Genomic DNA, 23,919 nt, shown 5'->3' on the forward strand with positions numbered 1-23,919 from the left:
TTAAACACCCAATGATGTGACCCTGCATTTTACTTGATTTACTTTTTAAAAATTCTACTCAGCATTGTGGAGAGTGTTACTCCATATCCAGACGCATGCATGATCATCTCTCACCTGGCTTATTGTAATAACCTTTCACCAAGTCTTCCTGTGCAGCCAGAGTGACTCTGTTAAAATCTGAGTTGGATTATGTCACTCTCTGGCTCACAACCCTTTATGACTCTCCATTTTCACTCAGAGTAAAAGCCAAAGCCCTTCTCATGGCCAGCAAGGCCTTGTGGTACTCTCTCCTTACGTTACCTCCCCAGCCCCTCACTCCATCTGCTGCTCTTCTCCTTAATTACTTTCTTCTGGTGACATTGGTCTTCTTGCCACACCTTGAACACACCATGCTTCGTCCCACCTAGAGGCCTTGTGCCTCCTCTTCCTTCTGTAAGGCACTTCCCCTGAGAAGCTCACTCACTTCCTTTAGGGCTTTCTCATGGTGGTTATCATGTATAATACATGTGGGTTTCATTAGTTGTTTTTTTGTCTCCTCCTCTTCCCCACACACACTTGACTGTAAGCTCCATGAAAGCAGGGATTTTTGTCTGTTTTGTTCACTGCTGAGTCTGCAGATCCTAGAACATGGCTGGCACATAGTGGCACTCCATAAATATTTGTCGAATTTGAATGGATTGAATACATAATGTTGCATGCACATGTGAGGTATTATCCAGAAGAGGTGGGATTCTTAGATTTCTCTCTATGGTTCCTTCTTTGAATTTTTACATGTTAAAATCTCTGCTCTCATTTTTCTCCCAGGACCACTGTAGTATTCTGTGGAGCCTTTTTTTTTTTTTTTTTTTTTTTTGTAACAGATCTAAAACTTTTAGCAAATCTTTTTTCTTCTCCTGTCTTCACTTTTCTCCTCCCCATGTAGGCTGCTTCCACAGTATTTTGGGGTTGTTCTAGTTTTTGTAAACTTACTCTGAGGGATTCTTTGTGTTGAGAAAACCACCCATATATAGGATTAGATTATCGTATTTTTGAGAATACTGCCCCATTCTTCAGCATCCTTGCAAAGGACTGGACTCATGTCCTCATTCGTTTATGGCTTATGGTCTGGTAAGTTAACTGCCTGTTGCAGTAGAGTTAAGTAAAGACAGCCATGTCTCTGCTCTTTTAGTGAAATTTGGTTGTTCACATTATTCTTCAAGTTATTTAGAACATAATTTTTTAGATTCACTGAGGATATTGCATCTACTTCGGCAAAACCCTGAAAGCACCTAAGGATTTAGCTGAACATGTAATTCGTATTGAAACCCTCCTTCTGTTTGCTTTATGATTTCCTGAGTCAGTGCTTTCTTCTAGAGTTTTTTTCTTTTTTTGAGACAGAGTCTCGCTTTATCACCCAGGCTGGAGTGCAGTGGTGTGATCTCAGCTCACTGCAACCTCTGGCCTTCTGGGTTCAAGCAATTCTCCTGCCTCACTCAGCCTCCTGATTAGCTGGGATCACAGGTGTCTGTCACCACACCTGGCTAATTTTTGTATTTTTGGTAGAGTCGGGGTTTCACCATGTTGGCCAGGCTAGTCTCGAACTCCTGACCTCAGGTGATTCGCCTGCCTTAGCCTCCCAAGGTGCTGGGATTATAGGCGTGAGCCACCATGCCCAGCCTAGAGTTTTTTTTTTCCTAAGTTGAGAAATAAAACAATCACCAACTTCTGAAGGAAAAAGCATTAAAATATTGATGTTGCTTTTCTGCAATACTTATACCTAGTAAATGCAAGAGAGTCTCAAAAGTTGTGTAGCTTAATTTCCTCTTGCAAAAATATGAAGTACTCCCAACAGTTTCTAATTTTGATGATCTTTTACAATTACTGTTCTGTGTTGTAATGGCCTGCTTTTTTAAAAAGCTTGAAATTGTTAGGAGACCTTTAGAAATAGAACTTGGTAAGAAGTACAGAGATAGCATGGCATAGGATAGGGAAACATACCAGATCAATTGGTACAGAAAATTTTTCTTAACTGTTTTTCAGCACTTATATAGGTTATTCTATGAGCAAAGAAAAAAAAAAATGAACCTAAATAGAATGGGCTCAAACAGTCATAATAAACTCCTTTGATTATTTTCTGAAAATCTATATTCACAGATGGCCTGTGTTAATAGGTGAATTCATTGTATTTTGCTGTGGCTATTTGTATAACAAAACATGACTAATGTATATGTCTTTTTCTTTACCAGATCTTGTGCCAGTTTTTAAGCAAGCAAATTATGTTCATTTAGTAAAATTTTAATCTGTATTGGGAATAGTGGTGGGAATAGTAGTATTCTGTTTATTGTGGATTTGGGGTAAAATCTAGAAATGCTGCTTAATCAGAATATTGTAAGCAGAAATTACTTTTTACCTTTTTTACAAAAAATGAACATGAGAACTCATTCTGTTGCCCAGGCTGGTCTCAAACTCCTGGGCTCAAGTGACCCTCCCACCTTAGCCTTCCGAGCAGCTGAGAACACAGGCACGTGCAATTGTGCCTGGCTTTAGAAATCACTTTTTATTTTAATTCTTATTTATAACATTTCATAAGGTATTAGGCTACATTTCCCAGTCATTACCATTTATATCATTTAGTTTTAATTTCTTAAAATTTTATTTGAAATTGTAGAATGTCTTAGATAATTTCAGAATGTGAATTGGCATGGAGGTATCAGAGATGCAACTTAATTTCTCCTGATACCAGCATATCTTGAAAATGTTTTGCTTAAAGATTTATTTATCCTTGCTGTCAATTTGTTTCTTATAATTTGCCTCGTAGAAACATTCATTCAAAACAGAGTGCTGAAACCAAAATGGAATATACAATTAAAAGCAAATAATTTTTTTCCTGCTAACTACTTCCCAGCCCTTGGACTGAACTCGTGATTGAGGTTTGATTTACTTTTGCAAACAGATGACTATTTTTGGAGCAGTGGAGGTAGAAGCATGGTACCCAAGTCCAAGTTGCCCCATTTTGTGTGGCTATTTCTTTCTTATTTTGCGTTAGGAAACAGGTGCAAGAAAAAGAAAAAAAAAATTCCACTTCATCATCATAGTAGTGTCTGGAATCTCATTCCCCATAACCAAGAAGAACTCATTTATTCTTGGCCAGCCTCTCTTTTTTGTTATTCTAAGTTGACTGTAGACAGCTTTGATGCTGCCTCCTGAGCTTCTATGAGTCCCTCTGCCCTTGCTTCCAGGATTTTAGAATCTACCCTTCTTCTATACTAGGAGTGGTAAGAAAACAAATTGGGGTAGTAGTGCCATTTGATGATTCATTTTCTTTTTATATATGTCCTTTAAAATTAACATTGACAGTTTGGAGCCCCTTTGTGATGTGGATGATAGAAGAAAAGCTGTGATTGCTTATAGGCTGAGTTTAGATTCATCTGAAATGATGATGTATCTCAGAACCATCATAATTCCTTGGTTTGGGAGTGATAATCGGATTAGGACTGTTGAGACTGTAGAGAAAGCACATTGTTTTTTTAGATGTGGGTGCTTGTTTGGGGTGGTATAGGGTAGAGGGCTTATGGAGAGTATTTGAGACTGTGGCTACTCTTGTTTTTTTTTTTTCACATTGCTACTCTTAATGCAGACATTGCTCTAGAACACCCTGTATAAACTATATATTGCCACATCTAAACCATATAGTACTTCATTAAATTTTGAACATTTAAAATATTTTAACTACATGAGACAACTATGTGGTGCATGTGTTAATTAGCTTGATTGTGGTAATCATTTTTCAGTGTATATGTATATAAAAATAACACGTTGTACATTTTAAATATATACAATTTTTGTCGATTATATGTCAATAACGCTGTAAAAAAATTTTAGATAATGCACAATGTATCCCATACTTTGTATTTATTCCTATATACCTTGATTTTTAAGCACCTTATTCTTTTTAAGAGTTCTTTTTAAAAGTTCTTTTATTATTTTTATTTTATTTTTTATTTTATCTTTTATTATTCTTTTTAAAAGTTCTTTTTGTTGCTGAATTTGAGTGCATTCTCCCCAGTCCTTATTAAAGAGGGTGCAATAATCTTTCATCTGAGATACAATTGATGGAATTATTTTATAGGATTGAGTACTTTTTAAAACCTAATATTTCTTTGCTTACTTTGAATATTATGACCATAATATTATGAAATATTATTCTGAAACTTTGTCTGAGTTCTCTTATGTTATCGGAAATTTCTTCAAATTCAATCTGAAATCAAAACATGGGCACTTTTTTTTTCTTTTTTATGATCTTAAATACAGAAAATCATAATCTATTTTAAGCTTAGATAAATGATGGAACACTTGTTTACATGGGTAAAATGACTCTATCTAAGTAGTATATTGAAGTTCATGTTAATGTTTGCTATTTAATGACACCTAATGATACTCAATGAAGGGTTATGCTAAACCGGAGAGAAAATGTGTTACCCAGGCAACTGCCTCTGGCAGACTAGAGATTCGGGCATATGGCTCTATAGTACACATTATTTCAGCATCTCTAAGCATAAAGAACCACACATGTAATTGACTGTGAAAAATTACTGCTCAGTTACTGTATTGTATGGTCATAATAGAAGTAAATGAATACGTCATTGTTGTTGGAACAAGTCTGTTGGGAATCACTTGTAGACTCTACTATTTAAGAAGCAAAAATACAATAAGAAGAAAATAGCTGGTTTAATTAACATGTAAAAATTGGGTTAATTTGAATTCAGCTGGCACAGCAGATATTAATGTTGGCTTTTTTTGTGTGATATTCTGGCTCAAGCCTGAGTATTTTTATTTCTTCTTGCCCACACCATGAATAATTTTATTTCTTAAAATGATAAGGGCTATTTCAGTCATTTAATTTTTGCTTTGCCAAGGGCTTTTATTACAGTCACATCAAGAGAGGTTTTGTGTATATCCAAAATGTAAGAATTATAGTTGAATGAAAGAAAATACTAAAATGTTCCTGAGTAATTGATAATGTTTCTCAAAGGGGAATCAGTATAATTTTGATTTCATGTATTTTTTTTAATTTTAGTTTACTGCTGATGTATTTTTATTTTTTTAACAGTGACAAACTAGGAATTGATCAACGGCAGATGCAAGAAAGTAGCATGTTTGTTCTTGTCACTTTTTGTGTGCCTGTGCTTATGTGACTTTTGTTTGTTTTAGAATATTGTTTTAATCATCATTACCTTGCTTCCGAGATTCAGAAAAACCTATTGAGAAAGGCATTGTGTTCCAGTTAAAAATCATTTAACTCAATCAATTTTTGGTATTTTAAAATGTTATTTGAGCTGAGAGCAAACATAGGTAATATGGGCATTGACTAAAAGTATGTATGGGAAAATTCTGTTCCCGGGCTGTGCCTTCCATACCCCGTAGGTACTTTTGTGGTTTTCAGCCCTGAATCAAGGGAATGATCAAACTGGAGACTACCAGTTAGAGAAGCGAAGGGTTTGGTAGTGTGTGCCCTTGCATGCAGGGCAGTCTTTCTGTCATCAGGTGCATTCAAAGTACCTGGTTATCCAGTGGTAATGAGAATAAACCAACATGCTACTTTATGTAGTGTAGGCCAGTATACGCTAACTGACAAATTCATATGCCTGCTGGCTTTATGATTACTGATTTCTTATTTGTGGTTTCCCCATTATCCTTCTTCATTTGCCATTTTAATAACATTGAGACCTTTTTATCCAGCCTTAATTAGTAGAACAAGGAAAGATTTAGGAAACCTAGATTTTTAAATCTGCTTTATTTGCCTAAATCAGTTTTCCATCATGGTTTACAATTACTTTTCCCTTTTTTCCTCAATGGTCTTTCTTTACCTCTTTTGATTTCCCCCTGCTTTGAAGGCAATAGCTAATTTAAAATGAGGAGTTTATGGTGTTTTTTGTTTGTTTAAACTTAGTACACTTTTCCTTTAAAAAAAAGTCTTTGGTAGACCTCAAAATATCCATGATGTAATTAAAATGCAGACTATTTGTCATGCACATTATTAAATTCTGCTCTCAGTGTTGGTAATTACACAAAATAGGAACAATGTAGTGTAATAAGATAGCTTTTCGGGGTTTTTAAGTGATGTCAACTAGTATTTAAGAAATAAAGGATATTTATCTAAAGAATTGTGGAGATGGTGAATATGATTTGTCTATAGTTTTAAAAGCTTGTAGTGGTTCTTTTCCTTGATGCGATATCATCTTTGTAGGGACTGGCCATGATTGGAGCATATTTATGACTTGAAGGTTAAAAGATGAGAGGTTGAGGGAGGTGGCAAGGACACTGGGGCAGATTCTTCTCATCTCATTGGGCAGTGGTTATTTTACAGGGAGGGAAAGAATAAATGGGGTATAGGAAGAGTAAAGATATTTTCTAGTGTTACTTGAATTAACTACGTAGTAGCAAGTGAGAACTAGAAAAGAGATGAATCTTACTTGTCAAATGTGCTTGATCCATCTGATAAGAAAGAGAATGTTGGGGTTATAAGAGTACCCCAGTAAGTGCCCCTGGTTGGCACAGTCAGCCTTGGGCAACTTGACTGCTGTTTGGAGTTAGCTGCAAGGCGATGGGCTGCCAAGTAGAGCTGGCAGTATGGACAGATTACTTACTGATTTAAGCTCACAATTATGAGAGCCTATATATATATATATACTTTTGCCAATATGGAGGCAGTGATATATGCGGAGGTGATATTTACAGGCCAAATTCATGATAACGATACAGTAAAATTGCCAATAAAAATCTTTAATAGGCTTTTAAAGCCAGGCAGTAGCCTGCTTGTTTGAACAATATTCAATCTGTCAGATTTCATTGGAGCCAATGAATTTAAATAGGCGCTTGGCAAACACTGTGGTGAGATATTTGAACCAGAGTACATAGTAGAGCTGAAGAACCCTGCTGGCCTCAGAACAGATGCACTCCAGGGAATGCCAAGGTCCTTTCTGGAGCCAGGGTGGGCACAGAATGGCTGCCTATAACCTAAAATGGAAGAAAACAGGAATTTAGAATGAAAGGCGTCCGAGAAAAACACCTTTTATGGAACAAGAAAGGGTATCTGTTCCAACTTGTCCGACAAGGTCATTCAGCCAGTTAGGCAAAGGTAAGACTAGGACTCAGCTTCTGTCTACCTAATTCCTGATGGTTTTTAGAAGATTAGTAATCACTCGTTGTCTCTTTTCAGATCAGATTAGAAACAGTTGTCATGGATTTGCATAATTGGGGCCATGAGTCTTCCTTTGTGTGCTTGCTGACCATCAACTAGCATATTAAATAAAAATCTTTACTCAGGAGCGCCCTCTTCATCTGCCTAACTGGTAGTTTTCATATCCTCAGTGACCTCCAAGCCTCAGAGTCTGTGCCTGTGACTGCCACAGCCCCTGCAGCCCCTGCAGCCCCTGGCCATTGGGTCTCCTCTTGACGGGGAGGGGTTGACCAGCTCCTGGGCTTTAAAAACTGCTTGCTGTGACTTCCAGGACAGGACCCTCACAGACTCCACGTAATTAAGCCTTAACAGCTGTTTAGGAAATGTATCCCAGATTTGACTGCTCCTTGGTTCTCTTGCTACAACCCAGGTTCAGCCTACTGCAGCCGCTTCTAACTGGGCTCAATGCTTCACCCGGCGGCCCATGCTCCACAGTGTCTTGAGTGTTCTTCATAACCTTTCTAACTCTAAAGCAAGTCACATCACTCCCCTGCATAAAACCCCTCAACAGCAGCTGATTTCCCTAGAATAAAATCCAGGCATCCTTTTATGCTTACCACTCTCCTCATCCTCATCCCCTTTCCCTTCCCCTGCCTCCTCTACTCTCCAGCTGCTCGAGGTCTCCCTGCCCCTTGGAACTTGCCAAGGGTGGCCTGCTTTGGGTGCTCGCACTGATGTTTCTTCTCATATCCCTGTCCTTCAAATCTTTTCCTGGCTGCTGCTTTTCACCATTCAGATCTCAATACCTCCTCACCAGAGGCTTTTCCTGACCGCTTTAGGCAAGGTAGCTCCATCTCCCAACCCCATTACTCTCCTGGAGTTGATTTTCAAGCCTGGCTATGTAGTACAATCACTTGAGAAGTTTAAAAAAAAACGAATGAATGTTTAGGCCCCTCTACAGACCAATGAAATAGAGTATCTGGGGCTGAGAAGCATGATTCCAAGGCGTTGCTCTATTTTACCCTATACAGTGGTTGTCTAATTCTGGAATTTTTATGTACGCATGTGCTCATCCTCCGTCCACCTGCAAATGTGGTTCCTTGAGGACATAGATGTTGTCAATTTTGAGGTATCTTTAGTGCCTGGGGCATGGCTTATCATATAGTAGGAACAGGGTACACATTTGCTTTGTTATCAAAAAGAGTCAGACCCTGGGGCTGGTGTGGTGGTTCATACCTGTAATCCCAGCACTTTGGGAGGCTAAGGTGGGTGGATTGCCTGAGGTCATGAGTTTGAGACCAGCCTGGCCAATATGGTGAAACCCTGTCTCTACTAAAAATACAAAAATTAGCCAGGTGTGGTGGCACACGCCTGTAACCCCAGCTTCTCAGGAGGCTGAGGCAGGATAATCACTTGAACCCAAGAGGCAGAGGTTGCAGTGAGCCGAGATCGCACCATTGCATTCCAGCCTGGGCAACAAGAGTGAAACTCCGTCTCAAAAAAAAAAAAAAAAAAAAAAAAAAAAAAAAAAAAAAAAAGAGTCAGACTCTGTAAAATATTGGAAGAGATTCATTCTGAGGCAGATATGAGTGACCATGGCCTGTGACACAGCCCTCAGGAAATCCTGAGAACATGTGCCCAAGGTGGTCAGGGTGCAGCTTAGTTTTATACATTTTATGGAGACATGAGACTTCAATCAGTTACATTTAAGAAATACATTGATTCTGTCCAGAAAGGTGGGACAACTCGAAGTGGGGTGAGGGCTTCCAGGTTATAGGTAGATTTAAACATTTTCTGGTTGACAGTTGTTTACCTAAAGACCTGGGATTGTTAGAAAGGAAATGGCTGAGTTCAGATAAGGGATTGTAGAGACCAAAGTTTTCACTGTAGAGATGAAGCCCTTAGGTAGCAGGCTTCAGAGAGAATAGATTATAAATATTTCTTATCAGACTTAAGATATAATGAGGCAGGTCCGACCCCCACTTACCGTCATGGCCAGAAACAGTCTTTTAGGTTAAATTTGAAGAGTGCCTTGGCTAAGAAGGAAGTCCATTGAGGGGTCTTAGAATTTTATTTTTGGTTTACAGCTTAGTTGCTTGAATAATATGTATTTGCAAGGAATATGGACGGGAAAGAGAAGAGCTATAAAAGCCAAAAGCTATTAAAAGATGTTAAAAATCATGGAGACCAAAGCTCTTTGGAAAAATTGGTGATCACAGGAGAGTCCAGTTCCAGATTTTTCTTAACACCCACATATACTTAAATGTGGGTGGTCTGATGGTTAGAACTCTGTTTTTGGAGTTAGATTTTACTTTCATCTCTGCCATTGACCCTGGACAATTGCTTGGCTTCTGTTGTAATACACAGAAGAGGTATAAGGAGAAGTTATTTTTGTGAAGTACTCTTGTGGTTAGGAACCGTCAGTAAAAGTGGTATTTGGATTTTGATGGTACATTGTCTACAACCAAACTTCCTGAAGTATGAACAGACCAATTCCTTATGTGCTGTTGCTTAAACTTTCGTAGCCACAGAGTTGACCAGGAGATAGGAGCCAGGCAGGAGATGAAAGGGATCACATGGAGTCTAAGCCTCTGCTGAGTGAGAATAAACAAGGACAGAGAGGAAGAGAGGAACTGGAGGTTGTCCATTAGTGTGGTTCTTTCAGATCGTTCATTTCCTTTTTCAATTTGCCTTCCTCTCCCCAAATCTCTTATACAGTCCTCCTGCCACTATCTAAGTTTGCTCTTTTGTTTCAGATGAATTTTTATTTTTTTCTTCTTATAAGAGCAGTGCAGTATGTATATTATTGAAAGGATTAGAAAATATGAGCAAGCAGAAAAAAAATCTTAAATTTCTAACAATTTAACCACATAGAGATGATATCCAATGCCAACACTTTGGTGTGCCTCCTTTAGACTTTGTGTGTGTGCACAATATTATTGTCCATTTTTAAGAAACAAATCATTTTCTAGACATCATTGTGTAAATGATTTTTTACTTACTACCATGGATTTGTTTATAACACTTTTTAGTGGTTGGATAGTATCCTGCATATCAATGTTCTATATTCAGTCCGTCACATATTGTTGTATATTGAGGTTGTTTGTACTTTTTTCACCATTACCATCAGTGCTGGGTAAATATCCCTGTAGATTAAAGTTTGCATGCATTTATGAATTATTTTTTAGGATAAACTCCTAGGAGTGCGATTGTGGTGGTCGTAGAATAAAGAGGTGGTTTTTTTGTTTTTTGTTTTTTTGTTTTTTTTTTCTAACTGCTTCTTGTGGAGCAGGGCTAACCCATAGGCTACCCAGAGTGGCCATAAAGACATTTTTGAGACTCCTGCTGTGTTGTCAAATTGTCCTCCGGAGATGCTGCACTCCCAGCCTTTGGTATTAAGTGCCCTTCTTTATTTCTTATTCAGGCTTTCGTAGCTCTTCCCTGGATTCTGCCACACATCTCCTCAACTCCAGTCTCTTCCCCTTAAGTTCATTTAACACTCCTCTGTCAGATTAAATGTTCTGATGCACAAACTGATCACATCACTAAAATTATCAGATCTTGTTCTACCATCACAGGACCTCATCATCAGGATGTGAGCAACTTTGTGGGGTCTTCTCTTCTCTTCTCTTCTCTTCTCTTCTCTTCTCTTCTCTTCTCTTCTCTTCTCTTCTCTTCTTTCCCTCCCTCCCTCCCTCCCTCCCTCCCTCCCTTCCTTCCTTCCTTCCTTCCTTCCTTCCTTTTTTTCTTTTTTTTCTTTTTTTCTAGTAGATGGTATCTCACTCTGTGGTCCAGGCTGGAGTGCAGTGGTGCAATCATAGCTCACTGCAGTCTTGAACTCCTGGACTCAAGTGATCCTCCTGCCTTGGCCTCCCGAAGTGCTGGAATTATAGACATGAGCTGCCATGCCCAGCCCGAGCACTATATTTTCTGTTCTAGTTTTCCTCCAGAAAATATGCATGTCTTCTGATTCTTCATCTCTGGGCTCGCTTTCTTGGCTCCTGACTTACCTTCTGTCCCTCTGGGCCACCAGTTCTGGGGAGCAGAGATTGTGTCCCTAGAACTGCCCTCTGCCAAATATGTAGAGTAGGCACTGAAGTCAAACTTCAGTTGGTGGACTCTCCTCCCCCATCTCCCGTCTTTATTTGATCACATTTCACTTTTATTGCAAGACCGAGCTCATGTTCACTGAACACATCTTCCTTCTGATGTCACGTGTTCCCAATTTCAGTAAGACTTTTTTCATCTCCTTTCACTCAACATGACAGTAACCTTTCCCTCCTCTGAATTCATTGAGTCATTCCAGTTCTGTTATATTACTTAACCCTTTTTCCATAACATCATAATTTTCAGTCTGTATTCTCTATTATATTTCAAATATCTCCAGGCTAAGTGCTATCCCTTGTGAAGTTGGGGGAGGAGGTACCTAAAGTTATGCTACAGTGAAGAAGCACCATCATCATTTTGGTGTATATCTTGTGGTACCTTTCCACGTATGTGATAGATGATTAATATTTACATTGTGTAAGCATAGCATACAGATGCAATTCACTTTTCAACCTTTTCTCCTTTGGCCCAGTATTTTGTAGTACTATGCAGTGCTTTGGCTATTTTATTATTACCTGGACTGTAAAGGAGTTACAAAGTCGCTACTGTTATAAATGGCTTCCAGAAGGAGAACAGCAGCTCTAGTGCTTTGTAAAACAAAAATGACTTGCTTACAAAAAATATCCAGTAGCATCGGAACCATGAAATAGAGTAGTTAGACACCTACCCTTCCCTAATCTCTGAGTGGTATAGGCCTGTGGAAATGTGACTTGTACATTTGCTTTCTTGTTAGCTGACCCATGTTCTACTATTAGTTCCTGCAGATGAGAGTGGTGGCAAATACTGTTCCTTAGATTCTAGTCATAGAGTTTATCAGAGCTGCATGATTTGTTTTAAAGGGAATCTAACATCGTCAAAGAAGTTCTGGGAGTTGTGGGTGGAAAAGGAACTAAGTGAGTTCACCAGCCAGGTCTGAACTTGATTAAGCTTGAATTCTTTGTTGTAACTTATGTTAATAAAACCTGTAAAGCAAGATGGAAGCACTGTTTGTTCAAAAAAACCAAAAATACATATATATAAACATTTTTAGGTATCATGCTGTAAAGTAATATAGTACTATATAATTATTCTGATTGCCTTCTAGTCAGATTACCTTGAAAATCCAAAATGATCTTGGCGAACAATAATACATTATGATTTCATGGTTCATCTACATACCTCCTGCGTAGGTGTATAATACTCATATCTAACAGGGTTACCACGTTACATACCTTTTGGTATCAGTGACATACCTAAAATACCAGAGTATTTATTGGCCATTCTCAGTTATGAAACGTTGACATTGCCAGACAAGGCTTTGATCATACATATATATATATAGTCATATATATATATATATATAAAAACATATATATACACCTTTATATGTTATAAGCCTTGCATATGTATATGGTCTCTTATATATGCCTTTTTTATATAAGCCTTTCATATATATATTAAGCCTGTCTTTATTCAGACCATGAAACCAAAAACATCCCTTTTTTAGATAACACATAGTGTGATTCTATTTAATGAACCTAATGTCTGTGAAGGGGTAATTAAGCAAATATGATTGTTTTCTGCCTCAGCAAACTGCCAGCAAGTTCCCTGGAGAGCAGCACTGTGTGGCTGCGTGGCTGTGGGTGCCTGATCAGCAGGGTTGGGGGATGTGAGTAGGCGTGGCAACTGGGAAGCAAAGGGCCAGAAACACATTTGTCCTCTGTCCCGCTTCAGAAGTCTAGAGTGTGGTGGGCCTGCCAGTGAATTCCTCAAGGTCTTCTCTTATTAGAGCATACCTTAAGAGGAAAGGAAACATCTCTAAATGAAATGCTTGTGGGCACTTTTATTCATAGTTTTAGGTAACCTTTCTTTAAAAACTGCCAGATCTGTGTTTCCAATCTTGGCCTCTATGTTAGTTTCCTCAGGCTGCTGTAACAAAGTACTCTGCCGCAAACTGGGAAGCTTTAAAAAAAAAGAAAAAAAATTAGTTGTCCCAACTTCTGGAGTCTAGACATCCAAGGTGGAAGTTCAGCAGGGGTTGGTTTCTTCTGAGGGCTGTGAGGGAGAATCTGTTCTGTTCTTCTTTCCTGTCTTCTGGTGGTGGCTGGGCAACCTTTGGTGTTCCTTGGCTTGAAGAAGAATCACCCTGCTCTCTACCTTCATCTTCACTTGTTTTCTCCTTGTGTGCGTGTCTGTTTTTAAATTTCCCTCTTTTATAAAGACTTCAGTCATACTGGATTAGGTGCCTGCACTATTCCACTATGATCTCATCTTAACTAGCTCCATTTGCAGCCACCCTATTTCCAAATAAAGTCACATTCTGAGGTTCTAGGGGTTGGGAATTTTGGAAATGGGGGACATAGTTCTGCCCATACCAGCATCTCTGTTAAGTCCGTTGAGTCTCTTTTGGCATCTGGCTGGACACTGTACTACATGTCCCACTGGTACCTCAAATACAGTCACAGTTGGTTGCATTCTCCTACAGGTCCCTTCTTTCCAATTTTTACCTTTTTTTCTTTTTTCTTCTTTATCTTTGGTGGTGGTATCATCATCCCACTCAGTTATCCAAGTTGGAAATCTTGGGAGCATCCTGGCCTGTTTCCTTGGCCTTGGCCTTGGCCTCCGACATCCAGTCCTAACCACATTTTATCATTTCTGCCTCCACTGTGTTTCACTGACCTTTCCTCTGCTTTCATTCCTAGGACTCCCATTCAGGTTTAGAACCCTGCAATCCCTGGCTGCCAGGCTTTCTCCCACATCTCATCTCTCCTTTAAATTCATCTTTCACACCAGTTCTTTTCTAAATCAAAGTTTTGAATGTGGCATTTCTTAATCCAGAAACCTTGAGTGACTTTTAACTGGCTGAAAAAAAAAAAGTCGAGATTCTGTTTCTTGGTCCTTAAGGTCCACCCCAGGTGGCTGGCCTCTCACTCATGCCAGTCTTTTGCTCCTCATGACCTGCTAGATGGAGAATTGGTAACTCCTACATCCTGCTCCAAATACAGCACATCCATTTGTTTTCACCTCTGTACGTTGCTTCACCAGTGTAGAATGTCTTCTCTCTACCCTTCCCTCCTGTCTCCATTGTCACTAAACCAAAGTGGGTCCATTTGCCTGCACACAATGGAAAGCCAAACAGAAAGCACCAGGTTTTTGCAGCAAGAAAGGTTTATTGCCAGGCTGCTGAGTAAGGAGACAGGAGTCAGGCTCAAGTTTGACTTTCTCTACCAGCCCTACAGCCATAGATTTAAGGGAGGGCTTCTGAGTGTGGAGTTTAGGTGCTGAAAAGGGGTTTGGAAAGTGTCTTGGGCATGCTGCTGCCCTTACATGCTGCTTCATGGGTTGCACCTTTGGACAATGGTGGCATTAGCTTGAACTGAGGGTGAGTTTTTGGCCTTCTGATGTCAAAAGGTTACTCACCAGGAGAGGAAGTCTATTCTGCCCAGACTCCAGTGAGCTGTATTGGTTCTAACCAGCCTCAGTCTGTCAGCCAATTTTGTGGCAAATAGAGAGAACTGTAACAAATGGTTTTCTTCTCTGCCGTCCTGCAAGACAAGCTCAATAAATTTTTGTTAGTTACCAAATTCTTTAATCCTGTGGGGCATGGTTTCACCATCTTCCCACAGCAGTTGGAATTCTAACCAGGTTAAATGGAAGCCAGGAGACCTGGTTTTCAGGCCAAAATGTCAGAAGCCAGTTGTTTTGCCTAACCCAGGTCATTAACTTTTGCGAGTTTCCGTTTCCTCACAAGTAGAATGAGGAGGTTGAAGTAGATAATCCCTAAGATCTTTTCAGCTTTAAAATTTGTTCTTCAAATACCATGCCTCCATGAAGCAGTCCCTAACTCTTCCAGGCAGAATAATTCACCCCTTTTATGCCCCTTGGTGCTTTATTTTTTCTTTTACAGTTAACTCTTAATTTCTAGTGGTTATGTGTGCTCATGACTGTCTCCCCTTCCTCCAAACAGCTGGTGGTAAGCTCCTTGAGTTCAGCCAGGAATGCTTGACTCACATTTGCCCCCGCTTCTTGCCTTTGTCTTCCCCTGGTCTTGCTTAGGCAGAGAGTCTCGGTGAGAGAGACCTTAGTAGAGGATAAAATGTCCTCGGGAAGTACTCCCCTGTAACACATGCTCTTCCTGAGTGTTCCCAGGCATTGAGAAGGATGTGTTTTGGATGGTTAATGATACAGAGATGTTATATTGAACGCACTGAGTTTTTCCTTTCTTCATAGCATTATTGTAATTGGGTGACATTCTGGGAAACAGCTAAATTCGCTTTGTAACAGTTTTTGTAAAAATGTGTGCTCTCTATAGGATGTTTAGAAGTAACTAAGTTTTCTGTAAAAGATATGAAAAACATCCCTATTTTCTTCCTCTTCCTATATCCTCCGGAAACTTGGAGTATCTCAATGTATCATTAAGGTATTTGGACACTTAAAGTAGCAGTTGTTAAAAAATACAATCTAGGAAAGCTTTTATGGACCCATTTCCTCTTTGGAAGCCAAACGTCCTTGGCCTCTCATATTCTTCCTGAACCTTAGATTGACCCACATTTTGACCTTCAGAAAGTTAAAGTCACTCCTTTCTCCTAGAGAATGACCAGCCCCTTTTCTTGCTTCAAGGCCACCTCTGGTCCTATATTTCTAATCTAATTTTGCATTGTTCTTTTATGCACTCCACTGTCCAGACAAAATCTGTCACTCATAATTTTCCCTATATACTCCTGAGCTTTCTTGCATTAGTCTTCTGCCTGAAGTGCCCTCTGGTCTACACCCATTACTGTGTATCCGAATTGTACTCATTTTTTGAGACCTAGCTCAAATGCCATTTCTGCCACAAAGACTTTTGTTACCATACTAGTTCTTGTGTTATGATTTGTTCTTCTTCTACACACTGGTCTATTTCTAGACTAGTGCTATCTGCCTTACCAGACTAGAAGTTCCTTGGGGTCATGTTTCATGTGTCATTTATCTGTATTCCCCTGTACTAGCCCTAGGTCAATTCACAGGCAGTCAGTAAATACCGGTAGTGAATCAATTATCTGTGAACCGTTTTTTGCATGGTCTATAAGGATACTAATGTGTAACAAAGTTGCTCTATTTTGCTGTTAGGCAGTCACATCTTAGTCTAAAGTATCTACACTTTAATTTTAGAACCCAAAAACGTGTCTGAAGTAGGAATGAAACATATATGATACTGGATAAAACAGTTACATTTGAAATTATAATGTATTTAGTGTGTAAACTACGTGGTCAATGCTGTCATGTCTTTTAGATTCTGTGCATTATTATTTCAGTCCACGTTGTAAAAGTAAATGCTAAATGTTTATAAATGTTTTCAGTTTGAATTTTATGTTTTGGCAGTGATATTTTTTCCCTCAGTGTATGTTTGTATATGCTTCTGTTTTCCACAAGCTGCTGACTTTATGCTTTGTGTTTGTTTTATGTTGCAGATTAATATCTTTTCAAGAATTTGTTGCCTTTGAATCTGTCCTGTGTGCTCCTGATGCTTTGTTTATGGTAGCCTTTCAGCTGTTTGACAAAGCTGGCAAAGGAGAAGTAACTTTTGGTAAGGAGCATGATTCTGTGCACATCTATGTAAGTGCGGACTTGTGTGAGCATTTTCTTTCTTTCTTTCTTTCTTTTTGTAGGAACAAAATAAAGTATATGGAAATGCTTTTAAGAAGATAGTATATCCCTTTTAGTAAAGACACTTCAACGTTTAGGGGCTCCAGTTCAAACGTCTTGCTATTGGAAAAAAAAAACCAAGTTTCTGGCTTAGTAGTTTTGATACTCTGATTTAGTTTTAAGGTGAGGGAGATGTGGCATGATAGTTTTCATACAATCATAGCATGTGAGAGCCAGACAGGACTTCTGTTTCTTCCCTGCACCATCAGTAGTGCTTTCCACCAATAGAATGAAGAAGTGAATAATCTGCCTACACACAGAAGTTACTAATACACCCTATACTTCTTGTCTTCACCTTGTTCCCATGGAGTAGTTTGCGGCCAGAGCCACTGCACAAGATGGTGGTTCAGAATGGTACATGAAGGACCTTGTTCTAAAGAACACGCCTCCCACCCCACTGCTGTGCTGGCAGTGTCTGCTCTGCTGTGCCCTTCTTTATTTTGCAAGGCACAAACATCATCATGGGAATTAGCTACAAAGCTGCAGAAAACCCTGACGTTTTTCAGATACTTAGAAGAAAGGGAAGACTTGGAAGTGGTGGGACAGTGATAAGTTATTTTTTAAAAAACTGGCTGCTAAGGACAGATTTAACAGAAAGTGCCATGTTTCCCGCGGACTCTGTGGTGTCCAGCATATGTTGTCTCTGCACACAAATCTGCATTAGCATTGCTCAAGAAGAATTTTGGAGCCCTTTAGGCATGTGGATTATGCTTTCATGAGAGATGCCTTTAAAGATTAGGGAGAACGTGGCATGATTATTTTCATAGCGTCATAGAACGTGAGAGCCAGACAGGACCTCTGCCTGTCTTGTGCTTGGCATGTGCCCATTTTAAGTGTCTTTATTCATAGTTTCCAATTCATTCAGACCTTTGGGACTTGTCTTATTTGGTGTATTGTGGGAAACATACAGATGTGGGAAAAACACAGGAAGAATGTTGCTTCCAGAATCAGATAAGCTTAGCCCCTTCCAGCTCTGCTGCTTTTGCCTCTGAGCCAAATTGATGATCCTCTCCAGTCCTCATTTATCCTGTTAAGAAGTGAAGATAATAATTAGATGAAGTATTGGTAAGATAGTGTAATAGACTTATTGTGCCAGCTAACCCTCTTCGCCATTCCGTCATACTTATTTGACATGACAGAATTAAAGGTTAAATCGTCTTGAGCAAAGACAAAAAATTATATACTTGCCTGGTTTTGTTTCTAGAAGATCAGATGCTTTCCATTAATACTTCATGAGGATTATTTAATATTTTCAGATCCTTAGATGAAATTTATTTCCATCACCCAGTTCATCTTAGCACCACTGCAACCACAACTTTTCAGTTAATACCAATAAAAAAAAGTCCCCATTTAAATCTTCAAGTAATGAGTAAGCAGCTAGCTCATGGTGTTATTGATTTACTCAGTGGAAGCGAGTTTGGTGACAGTGTTATGATAGTGTTTCTTTGGGATGAACAGAGGAAAGCCTGTGAGTGCAAGCATGTTCAACACAGATATGTTCTGTCTTATCTTCCTACTTTCCCCAGCAAGACTGGATGTGAGGAATGGAAGAGAGCTCGATTTGAGATGAGAGGACCGAGAAATGGGCTTCAGGTAGTTCCTTGATATAGATCCATCTTCCCTTCATGCGTGTGAAGTGACAAGGGATATTGGTGACGCTAGCTTTACCACTGGTCCTGGAAAGACATAGGAGGCTTCCACCATTGCAGGGGAAAGTGTGTGTGTTAGTGTGATTAGAAGAAAATGATAGTGAAGAAGCAGGATGTAGGAAACGAGCTATCTTTGAATTGTAGAAGACATAGTTGCATAAGGATTTTGTTTCTGCTTCTTACTAGCTGAAAGACAAGTCATTTCAACCCTCTGAGCTTTATTTTCCTCATCTCTAAAATTGAGGTAATAACTACCTTACAGGACTATGTAAGGATTAAAAGATCCACTGCATAAAAGGCACTGTCTGGAAAACAAAGGCCTTTATACAAATAGTGATACTAAAAAATAGCCTGAAAGAAGAAAAGATTTTCTAATTTTTTTTTCCCTTTTTTCTTCTTTGGGAAGCCCTTTATTTATTTATTTTTTAATTGTTGTGTTTTTTTTTTAAACGTAAGTTCAGGGGTACATGTGCAGGTTTATTATATAGGTAAATTTGTGTCACAGGGGTTTGCTGTACAAATTATTTCATTACTCAGCTATTAAACCTAGTACCCATTAGTTATTTTCCCTGATCCTTTCCCTCCTCCCACCCTCTACTCTTCACCCTCTGGTAGGCCCTAATGTCTGTTGTTCCTCTCTGTCTCTGTGTTCTTATCACTTAGTGCCCACATATATGTGAGAATGTTTGGTTTTTGGTTTTCTGTTCCCACATTAGTTTGCTAAGGATAATGCCTCCAGCTCCATCCAAGTTCCTAAAGAGGACATGATCTCGTTGTTGTTGTTTTAATGACTGCATCGTATTCCATGTTGTATATGTACCACATTTTCTTTATCCAGTCTGTCATTAATGGGCATTTAGGTTGATTCCTTGTCTTTGCTATTGTGAATAGTGCTACAGTGAACATATGTGTACATGTGTTTTTATGATAGAATGTTTATATTTCTTTGGGTATATACCCAGTAATGGGATTGTGGGTTGAAGGATAGTTCTGTTTTTAGGTGTTTGAGGAATTGCCACACTGTTTTCCACAGTGGTTGAACTAATTTACACTCCCACCAGCAGTGTATAAATGTTCCTTTTTCTCTGCAACCTTGCTAGAACCAGCTATTGTTTGACTTTTTAATAGTAGCCATTCTGACAAGTGTGAGATGGTATCTCATTGTAGCTTTGATTTGCATTTCTCTAATTATCAGTGATGTTAAGCCTTTTTCCATATGCTTCTTGGCCGTGTATATATTTTCTTTTGAAAATATCTGTTCATGTCCTTTGCCCCCTGCCTTTTTTTTTTTTTTGGAGATAGAGTCTCACTTTGTCATCCAGGCTGGAATGCAGTGGCACAATCTTGGCTCACTGCAACCTCCATCTCCAGGGCTTAAGCAATTCTCCTATCTCAGTCTCTCGAGTGGCTGGGACTATAGGCACGCGCCACCATGTCTGGCAAATTTTGTATTTTTAGTAGAGATGGGGTTTTACCAGATTGGTCAGGATGGTTTCAAACTCCTGACCTCAGGTGATCCACCTGCCTTGGCCTCCCAAATTGCTGGGATTACAGGCATGAGCCACCACGCCTGGCCTTTCCCTCACTTTTTAATGGGGTTGTTTTTTCCCTGTGAATTTAAGGTCCTTATAGTTAGTTGCTGGATATTAGACCTTTGTCAGATGCATAGTTTGCAAAAATTTTCTCCCATTCTGTAGGGTGTCTGTTTACTCTCTTGATAGTTGGGCTTTTGCTCTGAAGAATGCCCTTTAGTTAATTAGATCCCATTTGCCAATTTTTGTTTTTATTGCAATTGCTTTTGGTGTCTTTGTCATGAAATCTTTGCCCATTCCACTCTCCAGAGTGGTATTGCCTAGGATGTCTTCCAATAATATAGTTTTGAGTTTTACACTTAAGTGTTTGTTTTTTAGATGGAGTCTTGCTCTGTTGCCCAGGCTGGAGTGCAGTGGTATGATCTCGGCTCACTGCAACCTCTGCCTGCAAGGCTCAAGTTATTCTTGTGCCTCAGCCTCCCAAGTAGCTAGGACTATAGGCATGCACCAGCATGCCTGGCTAATTTTTGTATCTTTCAGTAGAGACAGGGTTTCACCATGTTGGCCAGGCTGGTCTGGAACTCTTGACCTCAAGTGATCTGCCCACCTTGACCTCCCAAAGTGTTGGGATTACAGGTGTGAACCATCACTGTCTGGCCACATTTAAGTCTTTAATCCATCTTGAGTTTATTTTTGTGTATGGCGTAAGGAAGGGATCCAGTTTCAGTCCTCTGCATATGGCTAGCCAGTTAACTCAGCATCATTTATTGAATACAGAATCCTTTTCCCATTGCTTGTTTTTGTCAACTTTGTTGAAGATGAGATAGTTGTATGTGTACAGCCTTAGTTCTGGGCTCTCTATTCTGTTCCATTGATGTTTGTGTTTTGTACTAGTACCACGATGTTTTGGTTACTGTAGCCCTGTAGTACAGATTGAAGTCAGGTAGCGTGATGCCTCCAGGTTTTTTCTTTTTGCTTAGGATTGCCTTGGCTATTGTCATGTCATGCATGTCCATGTGAAGAGACCACCAAACAGGCTTTGTGTGAGCAATAAAGCTTTTTAATCACCTGGGTGCAGGTGGACTGAGTCTGAAAAGAAAGTCAGCAAAAGGAGTTAGGGGTGGGGCAGTTTTATGGGATTTGGGTGGGTGGTGGAAAATTGCAGTCAAAGGGGGTTGTTCTCTTGCAGGCAGAGGTAGGAGTCACAAGGCACTCAGTGGGGGAGCTTTTGAGCCAAGAAAAGGAATTTCATCAGGTTAATCAATCAGTTAAGGTGGGGCAGGAACAAATTACAATGGTGGAATGTCATCAGTTAAGGTAGGAACCGGCCATTTTCACTTCTTTTGTGATTCTTCAGTTGCTTCAGGCCATCTGGATGTGTATGTGCAGGTCACAGGGGATATGATGGCTTAGCTTGGGCTCAGAGGCCTGACAGCTATTTGGGTTCTTTTTTGGTCCGTATGAATTTTAAAGTGGTTTTTGTCTAGTTCCACGAAGAATGTCATTGGTAGTTTGAGAGGAACAGCATTGAATGTATAAATTGCTTTGGGCAGTATGTTCATTTTAATGATACTGATTTTGCCTATCCATGAACATGAAATGTTTTTCCATTTGTTTGTGTCATCTCTGTTCTGTAGTTCTGCTTGTAGAGATCTTTCATCTCCCTAGTTAGCTGTGTTTCTAGGTATTTTATTCTTTTTGTGGCAATTGTGAATTGGATTATGTTCCTGATTTGGCTCTTGGCGTGACTTGTTGGTGTATAGGAATGCTAGTGATTTTTATACATTGATTTGGTATCCTGAGACTTTGCTGAAGCTGTTTATCAACTTAAGGAGCTTCTTGGCTGTGACTGTGGGGTTTTCTATTAACAGACACAGGATCAATTCAACTGCACACAGGATAGTTTGACTTCCCCTCTTCCTATTTGGATGCCCTGTATTTCTTTCTCTTGTCTGATTGCTTTGTCCAGGCCTTTCAATACTGTGTTGAATAGGACTGGTAAGAGAGGGCATCCTTGCCTTATGCAATAAGAGACAGGAAGCCCTGATTTCAAGGAGCTCATATTGTGATTTTGTCTTCAGTTGCATGTGACTGTTGTAGAAGAATGTACAACCCCTCCAGCAATACCCTGCCTTTCACAGGTAATTTATTCTAGGGTTTTCCAGTCTCACAAAACAGCGTGTTGTATATGTGCCTTGTATACATGTATGATGAGCCAACGGGAGTCCTCACTCTATTGATATCATAAAATGTACCCTGGATTTTCTGAGCCATTAATCCTAATTTAAGATTAAACTGAATGAGAAATGCATAGGACTAAGAGAGCAAAAAGACCATCAGTTTGCAAATTAATAGCTGACTTCTAACTTTTTTTTATGGGGTTGGTTAGATTCATTAAATATAGGTGGTGTGCATAGCAGTCTTTTACCTAAGTAAACAAAATCTTATAGGGGGCATGGCAGCCTAAGGAGTGTTTTGACAGCAGGTACCTTTAGAAGAAGCTGGCAACAAGTACCTTTTCCAGGAAACTCTTCACAGAGTTAAAGACATCAAAAACAAACAACTTGGAGTTGGACAGAAAAGAAGACTTATGTAGTCAACCTTCCTCTTATAAACCCAAAGTTTTCAGAGAATGAAGATCCAGATCTATAGCCTGGCTAGCTGGTCATATGAGACTGTAAACCCAATGGCAATCTTATCTCTAGTTACTTCCTTAGCTTCTTATAAATCTTTCACCTAGGAGTGACCCTTTAGTATTTTAGAAGTTTGTCTACCTTGATGTGTATCTTTGGGAGGGGTAGACATGGAGTGACAATTGAGAGAAGGGCTCCTTTGTTACTTCCCGGATTGGCTCAGTCGGTTGTGATGATCATGGGGTGAGTATTCTTTCTACACTCTACAGAGGTACACCTGGGGCCTTCCCATGGTCTGCAGAGAAAACAGGAGAGTGGCCTCAAATCTCACATGTCTCCCAGCCTTGCTTTTTATACTGAGAGCAGTTACACTCTTTATCAGTTTTCCTACTGGATTTCCACATTAGAGTGTGTGAAGTGGGGCTTCTGTGACTAAGCTTAGTTTGCAACAGGGTTTGTCAACAACAGGGTGGTGTTCATGCTCCCACTAGTACTGATTCTGATAGACACTAAAGAAAAATCAGTTGGATTGAGGGGCAAATAAGTGTCTCATTTCAGTGAAACCTTGACCTATTTCCTCTGAGGCCTTGTTTATATTTACCGTATTTTCATGTCTACCTCACCCCATGTGTTTGCTACAATGAAAAGATCTTGATTAGGCCACTTTTGTTCTTTTGGTATCTAGCTACTTATATTCTCCTATTTCCTTTGAGGGAAAACTCCAGTATTCTTGCTGTCACCGTGTGTTCTTATTTTGATATCCAGTGTTTATAAGTATCTTGAGATATCAACAGGTATATAACAGGATGTTGGTATGAGTGGTAAATTCTAGTTAATTTGTGATTCTGCATGTGAGGAGAAAAAAAATTGTTCTAAATGTTTCCGTTTGTATTTTTAGCCTATTGCATGTGACAGTGATTTTTTAAAGCATACTTTGTTGAATGATAGCATACATGCAGAAGAATATACAAATCATGTTAGGTGTACATCTTGCTGAACTTTTACATCTGGATCTGCTTACCACGAGCCAGATCAGAAAGAGGATGGTACCAGCAGTGTAGAGGTCTCATCCCAGTCACTGTTTCCCAATCCCAATGGTAACAACTGACATTTATCACTATCAATTGGTTTTCCCTCATTTTAAACTTCATTTAATTGGAACTATATAGAGTGTA

General features: G+C 39.4%; 1 protein-coding gene across 2 annotated transcripts in view; it reads left to right on the plus strand.

Moving 5' to 3' along the window:
* SLC25A13 (solute carrier family 25 member 13) overlaps positions 1-23,919 on the plus strand; it is a 210,262-nt gene that overhangs the window by 64,525 nt on the left and 121,818 nt on the right. The window contains exon 4 of one of the 2 annotated variants that reach the window (XM_007982099.3): positions 16,696-16,811. The exons of the other annotated variant lie outside the window; for it this stretch is intronic. Coding sequence (XP_007980290.2) covers positions 16,696-16,811 — 116 coding nt within the window. The remainder of the gene's footprint in view (positions 1-16,695; positions 16,812-23,919) is intronic. 2 annotated transcript variants of the gene reach the window in all.

This window comes from Chlorocebus sabaeus, chromosome 21, assembly GCF_047675955.1.
Source record: "Chlorocebus sabaeus isolate Y175 chromosome 21, mChlSab1.0.hap1, whole genome shotgun sequence".
Classification (NCBI taxonomy): Eukaryota; Metazoa; Chordata; class Mammalia; order Primates; family Cercopithecidae; genus Chlorocebus; species Chlorocebus sabaeus.